This window comes from Colossoma macropomum, unplaced genomic scaffold (genome assembly GCF_904425465.1).
Source record: "Colossoma macropomum unplaced genomic scaffold, Colossoma_macropomum, whole genome shotgun sequence".
Lineage (NCBI taxonomy): Eukaryota > Metazoa > Chordata > Actinopteri > Characiformes > Serrasalmidae > Colossoma > Colossoma macropomum.
In genome coordinates, this window is record NW_023494784.1 from 32,169,153 (window position 1) to 32,185,771 (window position 16,619).

At 37.4% G+C, this 16,619-nt stretch overlaps 1 protein-coding gene and 1 pseudogene across 2 annotated transcripts; both read right to left on the reverse strand.

The window, feature by feature from the left end:
- Window positions 1-326: 326 nt before the first annotated feature.
- LOC118807101 (retinol dehydrogenase 7-like) lies at window positions 327-13,937 on the reverse strand. Of its 2 annotated transcripts, XM_036568942.1 has the most exons (6): window positions 13,788-13,937; window positions 12,730-13,053; window positions 11,401-11,659; window positions 10,510-10,673; window positions 9,430-9,658; window positions 327-345 (listed from the first exon to the last, which is right to left on the reverse strand). In XM_036568942.1, the coding sequence occupies exons 2-5, from the start codon at window positions 13,040-13,042 to the stop codon at window positions 9,435-9,437; spliced, it is 960 nt and encodes a 319-aa protein (XP_036424835.1). In that variant the 5' UTR covers window positions 13,043-13,053; window positions 13,788-13,937; the 3' UTR covers window positions 327-345; window positions 9,430-9,434. The 2 variants fall into 2 exon arrangements, with proteins under 2 accessions (XP_036424835.1, XP_036424826.1); XM_036568933.1 differs by lacking the exon at window positions 327-345 and having other exon boundaries at window positions 9,203-9,658.
- On the reverse strand, window positions 743-5,688 carry LOC118810710 (annotated as a pseudogene).
- Window positions 13,938-16,619: the final 2,682 nt, after the last annotated feature.

Genomic DNA, 16,619 nt, shown 5'->3' on the forward strand with positions numbered 1-16,619 from the left:
GAATGTATGCCAGTACAGTAACAATGGATGATTTAAGTGCTCGTCCATGAGTTACCCAAATAAGCATAATTTATGATAAAAAGGGTTGTCTGTTTTTCAGTTTCATGACTTAATATTATGGATGTTGTGGTTACACAGAAAAAGAACATTTTACTTTTGTGCATTGTTTCAGCAAACAATAATTAGAGATTAAATAACAGCTCAACATGCAAAAACGAAAATTCTTATTTTATTTCATTATGATTAAAACATTAGATACGTTACAGTCTTCTATTTGGTTATTTAATTGACTAACATGATATCTTCCATGTGAGAAAGTGGTTAGCTCTGTACTGATGTACTGATGTGGACTACAAAATGGAAACTTTGTTAAAAACATCTTTTAACAGTAAAACATCAGCAATGCAGCTTGGCATGTAGGAGAGAGGCAGCCAGAAGAATTTTGCATCCCAGCCGGTAGAGTAGCATGTACAGGGGTCGGACAGCAGAGACAGCATGCTCCATATAGCTCACCTTCATCAAATCTCCATCCAGCATCTTCACATACTTCTCCATCATCATTACTTTTACTAAAAGAGGTGAGGCATGGCTTCTAAGAGCATGATGTGCAGCTGTCTCTAGTCATGGGGGGCTTAGAAAAGAAGGTGGAGCTTGGCAGAGAGCGTAATAATTTTATTGGCCATAAAACAATGACCACTTTTTTAAAAAATAAAACAGCCAATCAATGTGATACAAGCTTAGCTCAGACTGTCATTGAATGCACTCTGTTTTCTGAGATGCAGTATGATCCTCCAAATGAACTGACCCTGCTAAGCACACTGGCGACATTGACCACATGGCCCTTTGCTTTTTTAATGAGAGGCAGCACGCTCAGAGTCAGAGCAATAACTCCATGTAGATTAACATTGATCATGTGTTTAAAATCATTCATAACCAACCAGTCGTTGGGGGCAGATGGAACAGAGGATTCTGCCTTGCTTACCACAGCCTATAGACCTGAATATCACACACATGCATACACACACATAACACACTACTGTATTTCAGTGAGTGAAGGCTAATACACTGCATTCAAATAACTCTATGTTAGAACTTGTGAAACGAGTCTTAAACCAAATGATTATTTGAAGAGATGAAGCAGTACTGCACTGCTGCGTGCTCTGTAGGGTGTCAGTTGTAAAATTGCCTAGTTTTACACGTTCGTTATAGCTCAATCTCATTGCATCACAGGATGCAGTAACTTTTTGTGCCTAGAAGAAAAAAAACAGTCTAACTTGACTTTACATAACCCCAAACTCAAGTATGGAGTGAACAGCAAAAAAGTTAGACATCATCTCTTACCTCTATCTCATCAATGTCTTAATAACATTTTAATTATGTCTTCTGTTTTTTGATACTCTCATTGTCAGTAACATCTAACTGGACAGTACAGAGTCTAGGTGAGCAGGCCTTCTTTAGCTCATCCTCTCCTTCCTCTGTATAGCAGCCAGGAATTACAAAGCAAACCCAGTGTGTCCAGATGTTTGGCCAGGAGGTTTCCAAAGCCAGTGTCAAAGCCTGTGATGATGACATACTTCTCTGATTTGTTTGGTACAGGATCTGCAGGGGGATAAAGACACAACTTTTAAATACATGTTAATTGCAACTTGCTAACAGTGAAATTGATCTAATTTGAAAATCTCTGTTCAACCAGAGAAAACAGAGGATTGTACTGGTCAAATGTAGAAATTAATGAAAAAAAAAGTTGGATCAATTGACCATTGCAGTGACAAACGAGATGCGATATTAAAAAAAATATATATTCATATGCAACTGAATTTAAAATGTAGTCTGTTACACTATACATGTACACTACACATATACACTATAAAAGTTTCTACATACCTTCTTGCCTGTGTTTCTTCTGAAATCAAGAGTATTAATTGGGTGTTGCTGCAGTAACACTCTTCTATTCTTCTGTACACTAGATGTTGGAACACTGTTGTCAGGATTTGACTGCATTCAGCCACAAGATGATTAGTTCTAGATCACAAAGGCCACTCCAACTAATGTATTGGGTGTATTGGATGCATTGGACGGAGCTCCATTACTCCAGAGAACATAGTTCCGCTGCTCCACAGCCCATTGTTGGGGGCTTTATACCCCTCTAGCTGATGCTTGACATTGGGCAAGGCAACCATAGGCTCATGTGTGGATGCTCCAGAGCGTCCCATTTCATTAGCAATGCTTTTCTAAGGAGATTATACAAGCTGTATATGTGCAGCTGAATGTCTCTGTCAGCAATGGGTGCACATTAAATACTTGAAGTAACTCATTGGATGGGTGTCTGGATACTTTCGGACCTACACTGTATATTCAGCAACATTCCTTCATTCTAAATATACAAAAAAGGGGAGCTTAAAAATTATGCTGTTTTTACAGCATTTTAAAACAGTGCTTCACTGTTAATCAGTGGTGTTATGAGTGTTCTTACTTTTTTTAGGACATCTTGCAGCAAATAAGTAACTTTTATAATTAAAGAATTATTTTAATTTGCTCCTTATTTCGTTAAATACATCTACTTGCCACTTTGCATATATTGAAAAGTCAAAGTCAAAAACACCAGACCAGTAATGTATGTAAAAATAATGACCACATTTTACACCAATGGCAGTTTCTATGACTTGACCTACTTATTAATTTTACACATTAAACATAAAATGCAACAAATGTATGAACCTCAACAGACTCAACAGTGAGACCAGAAATGGTAGAAACATAAAAATCATTAAATATCAAACTGTGTGTAACTGAACCTGCTTACTGATGCTAAGATTGGTGAAAGTGTTCACCTGCTTACTGATGCTAAGATTGGTAAAAGTGTTCACCTGCTTACTGATGCTAAGACTGGTAAAAGTGTAGACATTTGTAAGACTACCTATCATAAAGCTATGAAATAGTAAAACTACATTATCTGTCACTACATCTCTGTCACAGTGAAAATGCTACAGAACCTACCACTAAAAACAGAAAGGCAACACCTCCACATACCATCAACTAACAATCCCTGTCTGTAGAGATGCTGCCTTTCAGCTGCACTTACTTTTATAATTAAAATAATAAAAATTAAAATAATACAATATATATATATATCTTTTTTTTTAGACATTATTTTTTATGTACTAGTGTAATTTGTCAGTGGTGTTATCAATAAAACTAACACAACTCACATAATGACTCAAACCTGAACTTTTCTAAAATATAGACATTGCATTCATGTTGTTTTATTTCAATTCTGTCACATGAATGTGTCATAAAATATGTTAAAATCATCATCAGTGTCTCACTAACTATAGACTTCTCAGTTTTTTTTTTCTTTCTATGAGCTACACATAGAAAAGAAATACATTAAAAAGACCTTCTTTTTTATTTTAATACTTATTCAAAATTTAAATTATCTTTTGTAACACCACTGACAAAAAATCTTGGGAAAAGCAAAATAAAATGATATTTATAAAATGATTTTACATGGGAAATTTTTAATGCATTTTTTAAAAACAAAATTATTGTGCTAAATAAAATTAGCCATGCTGTTTTTCATGCACAACATATCTAAAACATCATTAAAATTAAATAAATAAATGAATAAATATATAAATTAATTAATATAATATCTGTTTTGCTTGTTAATTTAGGAACACAGCCAAGAATCTAAGTCTATTAGCTTTGTGTGAATAATTCTTTTCATGGCTTCAGAGTTTCCACCACAATAGTAGACTGACCCTGTTTTGTATATCAGCCTTGTACTCTTTTGTGGGTCAAAGTTCAGAGGTTCATGGGGCACCACAAGGCAGTTGTGCTGTAACCAAGTCGGCTAGTTATCAATTAACAAGTTTGGCTTTAAACTGTGGATTTGGTGATAAGAACACTGGTGTATAATAAATTCATCAAACGAGTTTAACAAACCGTTCTCTCGTTCAGTTCTCCAGCCCTTCAGCTGAATCAGGTGTGTACGAGAACTTCTACAAGTTTAGAGTTGCCTAAGGATGTTACCTTGATGTTTCTAGACTTAATACTGACCTTTGGTGTAGACATAGATAACTTAGCCATTCTCCCCCAGAGCACAGCAGTCTCAGATCATTACTTAATCTCATATGAAATTCACTTTAGTGGTAATATGCGTTCATCACCATGTTATCATGTTAAGCGGACAATAACTTCCTCCACAGCTGGTAGCTTTATTAGAAACCTTCCACAATTATCAGCTTCTGTCAGCTGTCCATCTGATCCTACCGAGTTAGATATTATGACCAAGCTCTTAAAAAAAAAAACTCACCCCTTGGTATAATGATAATACTCGGGCTTTAAAACAGACTGCCAGACAACTAGAGCGAAAATGGCGCCTGACTAATCTAGAAGTGTTCCAGTCCGCCTGGAAGGAGAGCCTTATAGACTATAGAAGAGCAGTTGCTACAGCACGCTCAGCCTACCTCTCCTCCCTCATAGAAAACAAGAAAAATAATCCTAGATTACTTTTCAGCACAATCTCTAAAATAACAGAGAACAAAACTGAACCCCAGATACCATTAGCCTATAGCAGCAATGATTTTATGAACTTCTTTAGTGATAAAATTGAAAACATTAGGCAGAAAATTCAGAATGCCCAGTTAAAATCTACAAACCTGCTTCCCCATAATGCCAGCCTCAATCCTGAGAATATTATGATCCCTGCAGAGAGGCTGGAATCATTTACTTTACTTCAAGAAAGTGATATAGTTAAAATCGTTTCTTCCGCAAAATCACCTGCTTGTATGTTGGATCTGATTCCTACAGGTTTACTCAAGGAAATTTTGCCAGAAATAACCAAGCCTATTCTCTCAATAATAAACTCCTCTCTTAGCCTTGGATACATCCCAAAATATCTTAAACTAGCAGTAATTAGACTATTAATTAAGAAAGCTAACCTCGATCCCTGCAAACTATCAAATTATAGACCCATCTCGAATCTCCCCTTTATATCTAAGATCTTGGAAAAAGTTGTAGCAAAACAATTAAGCTCCTATTTGCATAGGAATCAAATACACGGAAAATTTCAATCTGGTTTTAGGCCACATCATAGTACAGAGACAGCACTAGTAAAAATTGTAAATGATCTATTATTATTCTCTGACCAAGAAAAAGTGTCTCTGTTAGTCCTCCTCGATCTTAGTGCGGCCTTTGACACAATAGACCACGCTATCTTATTAGATAGACTAGAAAACCTTGTAGGAGTAACAGGAATAGCTCTTTCCTGGTTCAGGTCCTACCTCACTGATCGCTATTAGTTTGTTCATTTAAACGGTGAATCATCTGCCCTCACAAAAGTAAAGTATGGTGTTCCACAAGGCTCTGTTTTAGGACCTGTATTATTCACACTATATATGCTACCACTAGGCACCATTATCAGTAAACATGGCATAAATTTCCACTGTTATGCCGATGATGTTATATTTAGCAAGCGAACCAGATGATAAAATTAAACTTGGCAAGATTGAGGACTGTATAAAAGACGTAAAAGACTGGATGTCGAGTAACTTTCTCCTTCTTAACTCGGATAAAATAGAGGTTCTACTTCTTGGTCCAAAAGCAGCTAGAAACAAACTGTCTAATTTTACACTTAAACTTTTTCTCAGTTGCATCAAGCTCACCCGTAAAAAATCTTGCTGTCATGATAGACCCTGATCTGTCCTTCGACGCACATATAACTAATATTACTAGAACAGCCTTCCTGCATCTCCGCAATATTGCTAAATTGAAAAATGCATTATCTCTACAGGATGCAGAAAAGTTAGTTCATGCATTTATTACTTCAAGGCTAGATTACTGTAATGCCCTGCTGTCTGGATGTCCGAGCAAAAGCCTTAACAAGCTTCAGCTAGTTCAGAATGCTGCAGCCAGAGTTCTTACTAGAACCAGAAAATTTGACCATATCAGCCCAGTTCTATCAAACCTACACTGGTTACCAGTTAAATTTCGCATTGATTATAAAATTTTCTTACTGACTTATAAAGCTGTAAACAGACTCACCCCTCAGTACCTGAGTGAACTTCTCTCTCACTATGAACCATCACACCTACTTAGATCACAAGGTGATGGCTTACTATTAGTACCTAGAATTAATAAAGTTAGGTCAGGGGGGAGAGCCTTCTCATACAAAGCCCCCCAGCTTTGGAATAATCTTCCTGTTAATGTTCGGGACTCAGACACAGCCTCAGTCTTTGGTAATTAGTTTTCCCTGTCAGTTCTATACCTGCCAGAGTCTCTGCTGCTCTGCTAACACTTTAATCTGTGATCAGTCACCCATTACAGAACTGACTCTCTTTGTGTTTTTCTTTCTTTCTTCTCTTTGCCGAGTTGAACAGCTGCCCGTCCTGTGCGTCTGATGCTGCTGCCTCTTCTGCCTTGACCGGGTGCCACTGCTGCCAGCCTTCTGGACTGGCTTGACCACCATTTAGCTTCATGCTGTACAACGCCGTGCAAATCTCACCCTCACATCCTGACCCCACTGATGATGCTGCTGCTGCTGCTGCTGCATAAACTAAACTAATCAAATTAATAATTTGCTCCACCTGTTTTCCCCGTTTTTGTACTTACAATGTTTACTATCTGGTGTCGACCAGAGGAGGATGGGTTTCCCTTCTGAGTCTTGGTTCCTCTCAAGGTTTCTTCCTGTCTCTTAGGGAGTTTTTCCTTGCCACTGTCGACACTGGCTTGCTCATGGGGGCTCGGACCCGGATTTCTTTTTGTAATGCTGATTTTGTTTTGTTTTGTAAAGCTGCTTTGTGACAACACCTGTTGTAAAAAGCGCTATATAAATAAACTTTGCTTGCTTGCTACCATTCCCTATTGTAGTATTAATCATGGTGTCTTTTACTATTTACCTGGAGAGGGTGCTGCCAAATTTTGCCTACAGCGTAATCCCCATAATCGCCCTTTCCACTGCAGTGAATGGCACACAGTTATAAATGAAAAAGAGGCTATTACAAATCGTTCATAATGTACGCTTTAACATCATTCAAAACATTTACATAAATAGTGTAAACAACCTTATTTACTAAGCAGTAGTTTCTTTAAGCTTAAAGTAGTTTCTTTTCATGTTGACAGAAGGTTTCACAGAATGAAATCAAGTGCCGAACACTGAAGGAATGGTTGTAGGCCTGTAGCCTCCACACAATGACTTTTTAGTGTCTTCAGAGAAGGAGTCATTGGTTTCTCCATGTACAGCTGCAGGATAGAATAGTGGGCATGTCTAAGGTGAATGTGTCAAAAGGTGACATGCACAAAAGAGCAGGCATGCCAAAGGTTACTACTGATGCTTTTTGCAGTCCAGCTTCACTTAGTTGCTGTTGCTTTGTCAGTCAAACTTTCAGACCACCTGGCAGCATCTGTAGCACTTGTGCTAACAGGCTAAAAAAATAAGTAGCTAAGCAAAAATTTAAAAGCACACACAGGAGTCTATCTGAAATCCTGGTGTTATTCAAAAATGAAGTGGCTTTACAAGATGTTCAGCATAGAAATGCATGTTTGAGAGCTGACAAAAAGTAGGCTTCTGGAAACTGTGTTCAAATTAATCCAACCATCTTTTAAATATTGGGTGTCCAAGCAGTTTTTATGTCTAATATAGAGGAGGTTTAATTGACAAAGGCTACCCATTTAGATGACAAAACACTAGAGCTAGAGCTAGAACTAACACTAAAGCAAATGACATTCATTCAAGTACATTGTCATTTGTCTTTATGCAAAATGTTTTAATCGCAAATACGAGCACAGTCTATGTTTAATCTGATTAATTCATCAAGCTGTCAGCAAATAGGTCAAGAAAAGTTAACTGTGTTGTTAACATCGTTCTGTAACGTTATTTATCATTAGACATAATAAAAATTCAGCTTCAGGTGTGAAATGAAAACACCACACTACCCTCCAAATGATCAAGATAGCACCATTCAGATTCTCCTTCACTTGATGGAGGAAGAGGCGCTTAGAGACTGCTGTGACTGGCTGAAAGATGTGTCATCATCATTTTGCAAATGGTCAGCTGGCCGAGAATGCTGTCAGTTACACATGCAGTTACAGCATCAGCATTAGCATTACGACTATGGCCGTACTGTTTTTCAAACATTTCAATTTTTTGGTTAATTAATCTGGTAAGATTTGGGATATACAGATAATCAGGATTTCACTAATGGTATTTTACTTGACACACTAATCAAGTCTTCTCAGAAGAAAAGCTAGGTGATGTTTTAGACTGCTGTGGGTGCTCTGATTCATCCTTGCTTTGGCTGTGCTACTCACTCTGAAAAGAGACAGCATAGACTGTACTGTCAGTCAGCAACTGCTTAAATTGACAGGATACTGGCTGAGGACAAAATCCCACTGTGTCATGGAAATTTGGAAGTGTTTATCACAAGCCAAACTGCATACTAGGTGCTAATCTAAAAGGAATATTCACTCAGAGGCTACTTTAAACCTAGCCGTAGAGGCAGTGAGCAGCAACCCCTGTCAATGTTTACCCATTTTTTCTCCAAATAAACCCTTTGCTATGTTTGTTATTGTGTTGGTTGCTCGCACTTCACTCACTATCTGCGAGTCAATCGCAGTGGTTCTAGAGCTTGATCACTCTACACTAAGATCCCATTCATACTGAATCTAACAAACCTCCTTACTGTATTAATAGAACTCCTATTAGTAACTCCTATGAGTAACTCCTCTGTAACATGGAACTGGAACTTTTGGAACAGATTCTAAACATGCCCCCAAGATCCATGTAATAAACCCAAAAGAACCTTATTCTTTCTGTTCAGTCTCTATCACGGTTTCCTTAGTGCTCATACTAGATTGATTTTATATGAGGAGACCTGCCAGCTCTTATACTCCAAACTGGTGTGTCATATCCTGAGTGCGTAACAAAACACTGAATGTATGCACAGTAACAGTTACTGTATGTAGGCATGGTAACAATAAACAGTAACAGTTAACAACAAAGTAGCAACTAAGTGCTCATACATGAGTTACATTTTTTGATACAGTCATGACAGCACTGTTTCAGCAAACAATAATATTATTAATAATGCAATTAATAATATATTTCTAAAGCACTCTTATAATAATGCAGTGTGCTTGCTGTATTTGGCGAGACTGTGTTGCAGAGATTAAACACCTTTTAAGCATAAAACAGAAAAACATGTACCTTAAAATTTCATTTTATTTTCCTTACACAAGTTTCTCTTCACTTGTATTCTACAAAACATAACAACATCCACAAAATATTGAGTTTCTAGTCAAGCAGTACTTCACTTAACTATTCATAATGAAATGAAGTATCTATAAATGACCTTTAAAACATCCGTTAGGCTGCAGCCTTTCATTTGGTTAACATCTTCCATGTGAGAAAGTGGTTAGCTCTGTACTGATGCAGACTACAAAATGGAAACTTTGGGTTTAACAACATCTTTTAACAGTAAAACATCAGCAATGCAGCTTGGCATGTAGGAGAGAGGCAGCCAGAAGAATTTTGCATCCCAGCCAGCAGAGTAGCGTGTACGGGGGTGGACAGCAGAGACAGCATGCTCCATACAGCTCACCACCTTCATCAAATCTCCATCCAGCATCTTCACAAACCTCTCCTTCATCATTACCTTCACTAAAAGAGAAGAGATCCTGATACAGGACTTTTCCTAGACATAAATATTCATAAACTTTAAAGATTACTATAACAGTCTTTTTAGCTGTAGTAGATTGGTGTGATTTTAGAAAATGGCCCATTTGTGCATTGTATGGTTGTATGTTAGTGTTAGAAAACATGTTCCATTAGTTTTTGTTAAAGTCAACCTGAAGTAAAACTTGACCGTTTATCCGTGGTTAGTTCATGTTTCTCATCATATTAAGAACAATTCACCATACCATATCATTTAAAAGACAAAATTCTTGTTTTCCCAAAATCCCTGAGCGAAGTATATTGACTTTTCCTTGCCTCAGCTAGCTCAGAGACCCTCCCTAATACAATGTTTCTATTTATTTATTCATTTATTTCTTTATGACTCTTAACTAATTTACCCCCTAATTCATGGCCAATTCCCACTAGCTAGGTCTTCCCACAACACCTGATGCTAACATGCTGGGAGAGTAGAGCCTAACACATACTTCAAGACATGAAGCACCATCAGAGCTTTTCAAATTGCTGCTAACATAACATCTCCAGACAGCCTAACACACCTGGAGCAGAACACTATCTGCCAATTCTGTTGCATCAGATAATGGGGGCAGAGGAAAGGCCTTTCTACCCACCAAGAGACAGCGAAGCCAATTATGCTTTCTTGGACCCCTGGCTACGTATGGCTGTGGCATCGCTGGGAATTGAACTCTCAACAAAAGGGTTAATGCTCAGATAGGGAGCCCCCTAGTACCATGTTTCATTTGGAAATACATGATTGTACATCTAACAAACAGCAGATCACTCCTAAAAAGTGAAGTGTGATCTGGTTTTTAACTCACCACGATCCATGTAGTCACTTCCATAGTCGTCCCTGACATCTTGTGGCAGTCTGTTCCATAATTTTTGAATATTGCTCTGAATAAGATTAATGTCAGTCACACTCGTTTTGAAGAATCCAGGCTCAATACACAGTACCTTAACTCCAAATGGTGCCATGTTCATCCTGTAAACATGCAACATAATAATTAAATGAAATTAAACTGAATTGTATTTTTAAACAATTTCCAACCAAAACAAAAAACCTCCTTTGCAACTTCACAGCATACAGTTACTGTACTCCCCCTCAGCAGAAATCCCACACAGTATTGTGCATTCCATAAAATGCCAGTAATTCAAAAGACACTTCTTACTTATCCTGGGATGAAGCACAAAAGGGTCAGAGAGCTGCTATTTTTACAAAATAGCAAAGCATTATGTTGAACAGGCAATCTAACAGTTAAGATGATCCTAAGAATCCTATCATTGGGTATACCTTGTACCTACATTCGCCATTTTATCAGATTACACAGATGAGCGTATCTGATATCACCTACCAAATACACTCGTATCAGCGCAGTGCCAACCTCATGACGCAACATCATTACTGTGCTGAGAATGGGCCACCAGCCAAATGACACCTAGTCTGTGGTGGTCCAATGGTGTTCCCTTTCTGTTGACAGATGGGATAGAGGGTGGCTGACAAATTGTGCATTGGGTGGCAGAAAAATTGTGTGATAACCAATGGGCTACAGTCAGTAATGTAAAGCTACATTAGGTAGGTGTCCCTAATAAACTGGTTATTCAGTGTATAGCATTCTTAGGACCATCTTAACTTTTTTGTTCTGACCAAGGATCTGCTGACACCTAACATCAGTGGGAGGCATTGCTTTTACAACAGCTTTGACACTCACCTCAGACTGTCATTGAATGCCTCCACTCCATATTTTGAGATGCAGTATGGTCCTCCAAATGGACTGACCCTTCCAAACACACTGGCGACGTTGACCACACGGCCCTTTGCTCTTTTAATGAGGGGCAGCACACTCAGAGTCACAGCAATGACTCCAAGTAGATTAACATTGATCATGTGCTTAAAATCATCAATAACCAACCAGTCGTTGGGGGCAGATGGAACAGAGACCCCTGCATTGTTTATCACAGCCCATAGACCTGAATATCACACGCATGCATGCATATACACACACACACACACACACACACACACACACACATAACACACCACTGTATTTCTCAATGACTGAAGGCTAATACATTGCACACAAATGAGTGTATATGAGAATTTGTGAAATGCAGCCTTAAAGTCTCAGGTAACATGGAGTAAAATATTAAAAATGTTTGCATGATACTAAACTTGAGTGTTATATTAAACATCCAGGGGAAACTTTGATTGAAAAATATAAGACATAAATATGACAAAACACGGCTTAAAACGCTGATCAAACCTATCTGAGAACTGTGTGGGTGTGGCTAATGAGCAGTTTGATTCACAGCTCTGTCTAACTTTCCTAGCCACTCATACAGAACTAAAATCGTTATTCAGCTTTTATGTGATGGTAACCGGACGGAAAAAGTCACAGACGAACAGATAATTGAACAATCGGATGGACTAGGCAACGCATGAATGAAGGAACAGAACAATGTTTGTGAATGGATAAACAAACGAACGGGCAACAGGCAGCTACAGACAAGTGCTTTAGCTTGCTAGCTCTTGGTTATGCTGAGTTAGCTTTAGCCCTCTGACACTGAAACTGTTTTGTGTGGGCGGGGCAAAAGACATCAGCCTTGTGATTGGTCAGGAAATGCTTATGGAAGCATTACCCAAGATTAGGACCGCCCAGTTTACATCTACAGGAGAAAAATATGGTGAAATACAGCAGACATTTACTAGACTTTAGGAAGGCATTCATAAGACATACTTTGTACATGTATATTTTGGACCCAAAAGAACAAGATTAACTTAATAAGAAAGAAAACTCTGCTATAGGTTCTCTGGGGCTTTAAACCAAAAGAGAATATGTGGAGAAATGAAGCAGAACTGTAGCACAGTATGCTCTGTAATGTGGCGGTTGTGAAACGTCCGAGTTTTACATGTTCGTTATAGCTCAATCTCATTGCATCACAAGATGTAGTAACTGTACCTGCCTAAAACAAAAGAAAGCCTCAAACCCAGTTATGACATGAATAAACAACAGCAAAAACCATCAGGCATCATCTCTTACCTCTGTCTCCAACCAGTGTCTTAATGGCATCTGTAGCTTTTTTGATACTCTCATTGTCAGTAACATCTAAATGGACAGTACTGAGTCTAGGTGAGCAGGCCTTCTTTAGCTCATCCTCTCCTTTCTCTGTATAGCAGCCAGCGATTACACAGAAGCCCAGTGTGTCCAGATGTTTGGCCAGAAGGTTTCCGAAGCCAGTGTCACAGCCTGTGATGTAGACATATTTCTCTGATCTGTTTGGCACTCGTTTCAGCTCTCTAAACCACCGGTAGACATAATAGAAGACCACCAGACCCAAGATATATAGAAACATTTCCACAGGATCTGCAGGGGGATAAAGACAGAACTTTTAAATACATGTTAATTGCAACTTGCTAACAGTTTGACCAGTTAAGTGAAGACAGACTGAGGTAAAATTCAGAAATGAAAGACAAAAAAAAAAAAACAACGTTAAGTAAGACAGTAGTGTAGCTTTGGATCACAGGGGCACCACAGTGCAGCTGTAAATATATTGTAACCAGGCTAGTTAACCATTAACAAGACTGTAAACTGTGGGCTTAGTGGTCTGAAAACTGTGGGGTGTAATTTGCAATTCAAACTGCATCCACAAGAACTCAAATCAAGCTTAATTCTCAAAATTTTTAGCTGAACGGTACAGGTTTAACAGGGCTAGAATTGCCTATCCCTTTTGTAAAACAAGTCATGCGTGTTTTTTAACATTCACCCGCAGATCCTGGAGAGGGTGCAGCTAAGTTTCGCCCACAACATAATGGTCCGTGTTATGGTCAAAGGCATACAGTAAGTAAGGAAATAAACAACAGTACTGCAAATTGCTCACGACGTAATGCTGACCTCCTTACACTACAACGCTTGGAAATGTGATTGCTTTCTTTCTTTCTTTCTATTCTTCAAATCTGATCATGGTCTGGAAACGGATCTGCCCAAAATCCAGAAACAGAGTAAACAGTGTTGTTTACTAAGCAGTAGCTCATTTAAGCCCTTATTTTCCTGCAGTCTGAAGAGTTCACAGAGTAAAATCAAGTGCGCTGTCTGCCTACCTCTTCGCTGAACACTGAATGAATGGCTGTAGACTTGTAGTTTCCACACGATGACTTTTCAGTCTCTTCAGAGAATGAGTCGATGGTTTTTCCGGGGTTAAAAAAAAAATCTGTGAGCGTTGTAATATATGTGACCGCCAAAGGTCGCTGTTGATGTGCGGACAACCCTGCTTCCTACTCAGGATCTTCTCTCCGTGGATCGAGTGATCATTTTGTGATCTCCAGCCTGAAGAAGGTGTCTAATTTGTTTTATCATAAAACAAAAGAAATCTACCCTTTTTTTTACTCGATCCTTGATTCTAATCTTATTTTAATTTTAGCCATTTACTACTTACACGAATCAAAATGAACAAAGAACAAACCCCATTTCCTTCATTTTCTGAATGATGTAAACTTTTACATTGAATTATTTTTTTTTAAGAATACAAAAGCCATTAAAACTATCATGAGATTTAATAGAACCTTTTTTTTAAATGTATGTGTACTTTTTACATGTTATGATTTTTGTGTATTCACCTGTATTTTTTGTTGAACTTATATAACACTTAAAAAAATAATACTAATAATAATAACAACAACAACAGTTTCTCAGTAGAAAACTGAAAGCAGTTCACACTTCTTATGATCATCAAACGTTTAAAAATACATAATCATCATAAATGATCAGAAATAAAAATAAATTAATCAAAACTGTGTGTTAAAGTCATGAATAAATCTGCACTGGATGTTTCCTGCAGTTGGAATGGAAGAATCACTTTCTGAGACATTGACCCAAGAATTTAAAATCAAAGTCAATTTTACTGTCAATCCTTCTCACCACAACCAAGTATTGAGTGGGGAATACAATATAGTTCCTCCAGAAAGCAGTGCTACATTTATTTTCATTACAAAAAAGGAATGTTTTCCTATAATAAAGGTCTGTACTCATTAGTCACTAAAATAAGCTACCTTCCTGTAATCTACTGGTAAAAAGCTGGTCTCTCACCCACATTCTAACCTTTCTGGCTTTCCCTTTGTCCAAGGATTTTGTTATAATTGAATTAATGGTAGCTATTTAATGTCATCTGCATCAAATTACTCATTTATCATTACTCTCCTACAGCATATAAGCACTGAAGTATAGCAACCCTATTACAGTATGTTATTGTTCAGACTCCACTCTGTGCCCACAGGCAAGGATTTTGTTCACATTTTACCAGCTGGAAAAAAAGTTATATGTCTTTTCTCCTTTAGACTTAATGTCAAGTTGTGCCTTGTAGGTTAATAGGTTTACTTGTACTCAAGTAAAATATCACTCTCACAAATTTTTTGCTTTTACTTAAGTAGGAATTTTCAGTACTTTTTTCACCCCTGTCGGGAAGCACACAGCAACCAATCAGGCCCATGATGCAAGTTTTATGACTTGCCATATTAAACAGATACAAAAAGTATGTGGGATATCAGTTCAAGAGATAATTAATAACTGATAAAGCAGGTTTAAGTGCAGCTATGTTCAGCAGGTGTTCACCGAGCGAGCATTGACCTGAGATATTTGTCTTGAAGTGTATCATTGTCTGACTAAGAACTAAGAAAGGAGTTTTCTGACGTAGATTTTAATCTTTAATCAAATATTTCAATACATTCTTCACATTCCAGTACAGAGTTCATGGTGAATAATTCCTCATACATTAAACTACAAGGAGACAAGGATCTTCTTGTGTAAAAAACCTGTTTTTCCTCTTCTCATCTGAGAGTAGATGAGTTTATGAATTGAAGAAAAGGTCAGATGAGATTAGTGACTCTGAAAGAAACAGACATTTTTTAAGATTTTATGTCAGCAGTAGTGCTTCAAATTAAAATATCATAATCGTTTTACCCATTTATTCATTTCTCACACATTTACCATAAAACAATGAACAGCTGAGTCAAAGCATTGTACGCTGTGTTGTTTAACAGTTTCATTATGTAACATATGGTGTTGTAATTAATACATAGAATATATAGAGCCCTGTGTATGAATATCATGTGTATAAATTGAATAATAAAACATATAGTTAATTGGCAGTTATGCATGTATTAGCCTATTGATAAGCTATGTACATAGATACATCTACTGTAAACTTCTTGCAGTGCATATCTCAGCTCACATATTTGTGTATTTACTCTCATGGTGGTTGTAAAATATTTAATTGTGATATATATTACTAAGTAATCAGCTATTTTCTATTAATCAATCATTCAGTTAATATTTAAAGTATGGTACAGGATGTTTTCTCATTAAAAAGACTTCAACATGATTTTAAGCACTGAATAATATGACCAAATGAAAATTAAACAACACTGAATTTTTGCAGGCTAAGAATAAAACACAAAAGAGAAGAAAATCAGGACAAACCTTTCTGAACAGTGTATAGCAGCTACATTTGTGTTCATAATTCCAGAACATTCTAAGATAGGCTGGGCCTAAGGGACTAAGGGACAATACAATACACAACACACATATAGTACACTGACAAAGAGGAAAAGAATTAAACATTCATTTTAACTTTCAAACAGTGTTATTAAGAAGGTATGGTGTGATTGCAAAATGAGTTGAATGACCTCAAGACCATGCATGAATTATGGACATTATGTGCTCATTTAAAGATTATTAAATAGTAACAAATGATAAAGCATAGGTCCATGAGAGCCACATCACACCACACCCTGTACTTTTGTAATATTGTGCCTTCCTGTACCTTCTGATGGACTAATGGCATTGAGGGCATTCAACCCATTTAATCTCAGCCTCATGAGACTTCAGAGGAGTTCTGGAAAAAGACAATCTTCAAAGTTTCAAATTATTTATTAATG

Excerpts from the sequence above, each read along its gene's own strand:
- LOC118807101 (XM_036568942.1), bottom strand. The coding sequence starts at position 13,042 with ATGTTTCTATATATCTTGGGTCTGGTGGTCTTCTATTATGTCTACCGG. Across the intron at positions 11,660-12,729 it reads GACACTGGTTGGAGACAGAG|GTCTATGGGCTGTGATAAAC; the intron begins GTAAGAGATGAT and ends TGTGATATTCAG. Across the intron at positions 10,674-11,400 it reads GCATTCAATGACAGTCTGAG|GATGAACATGGCACCATTTG; the intron begins GTGAGTGTCAAA and ends GCATGTTTACAG.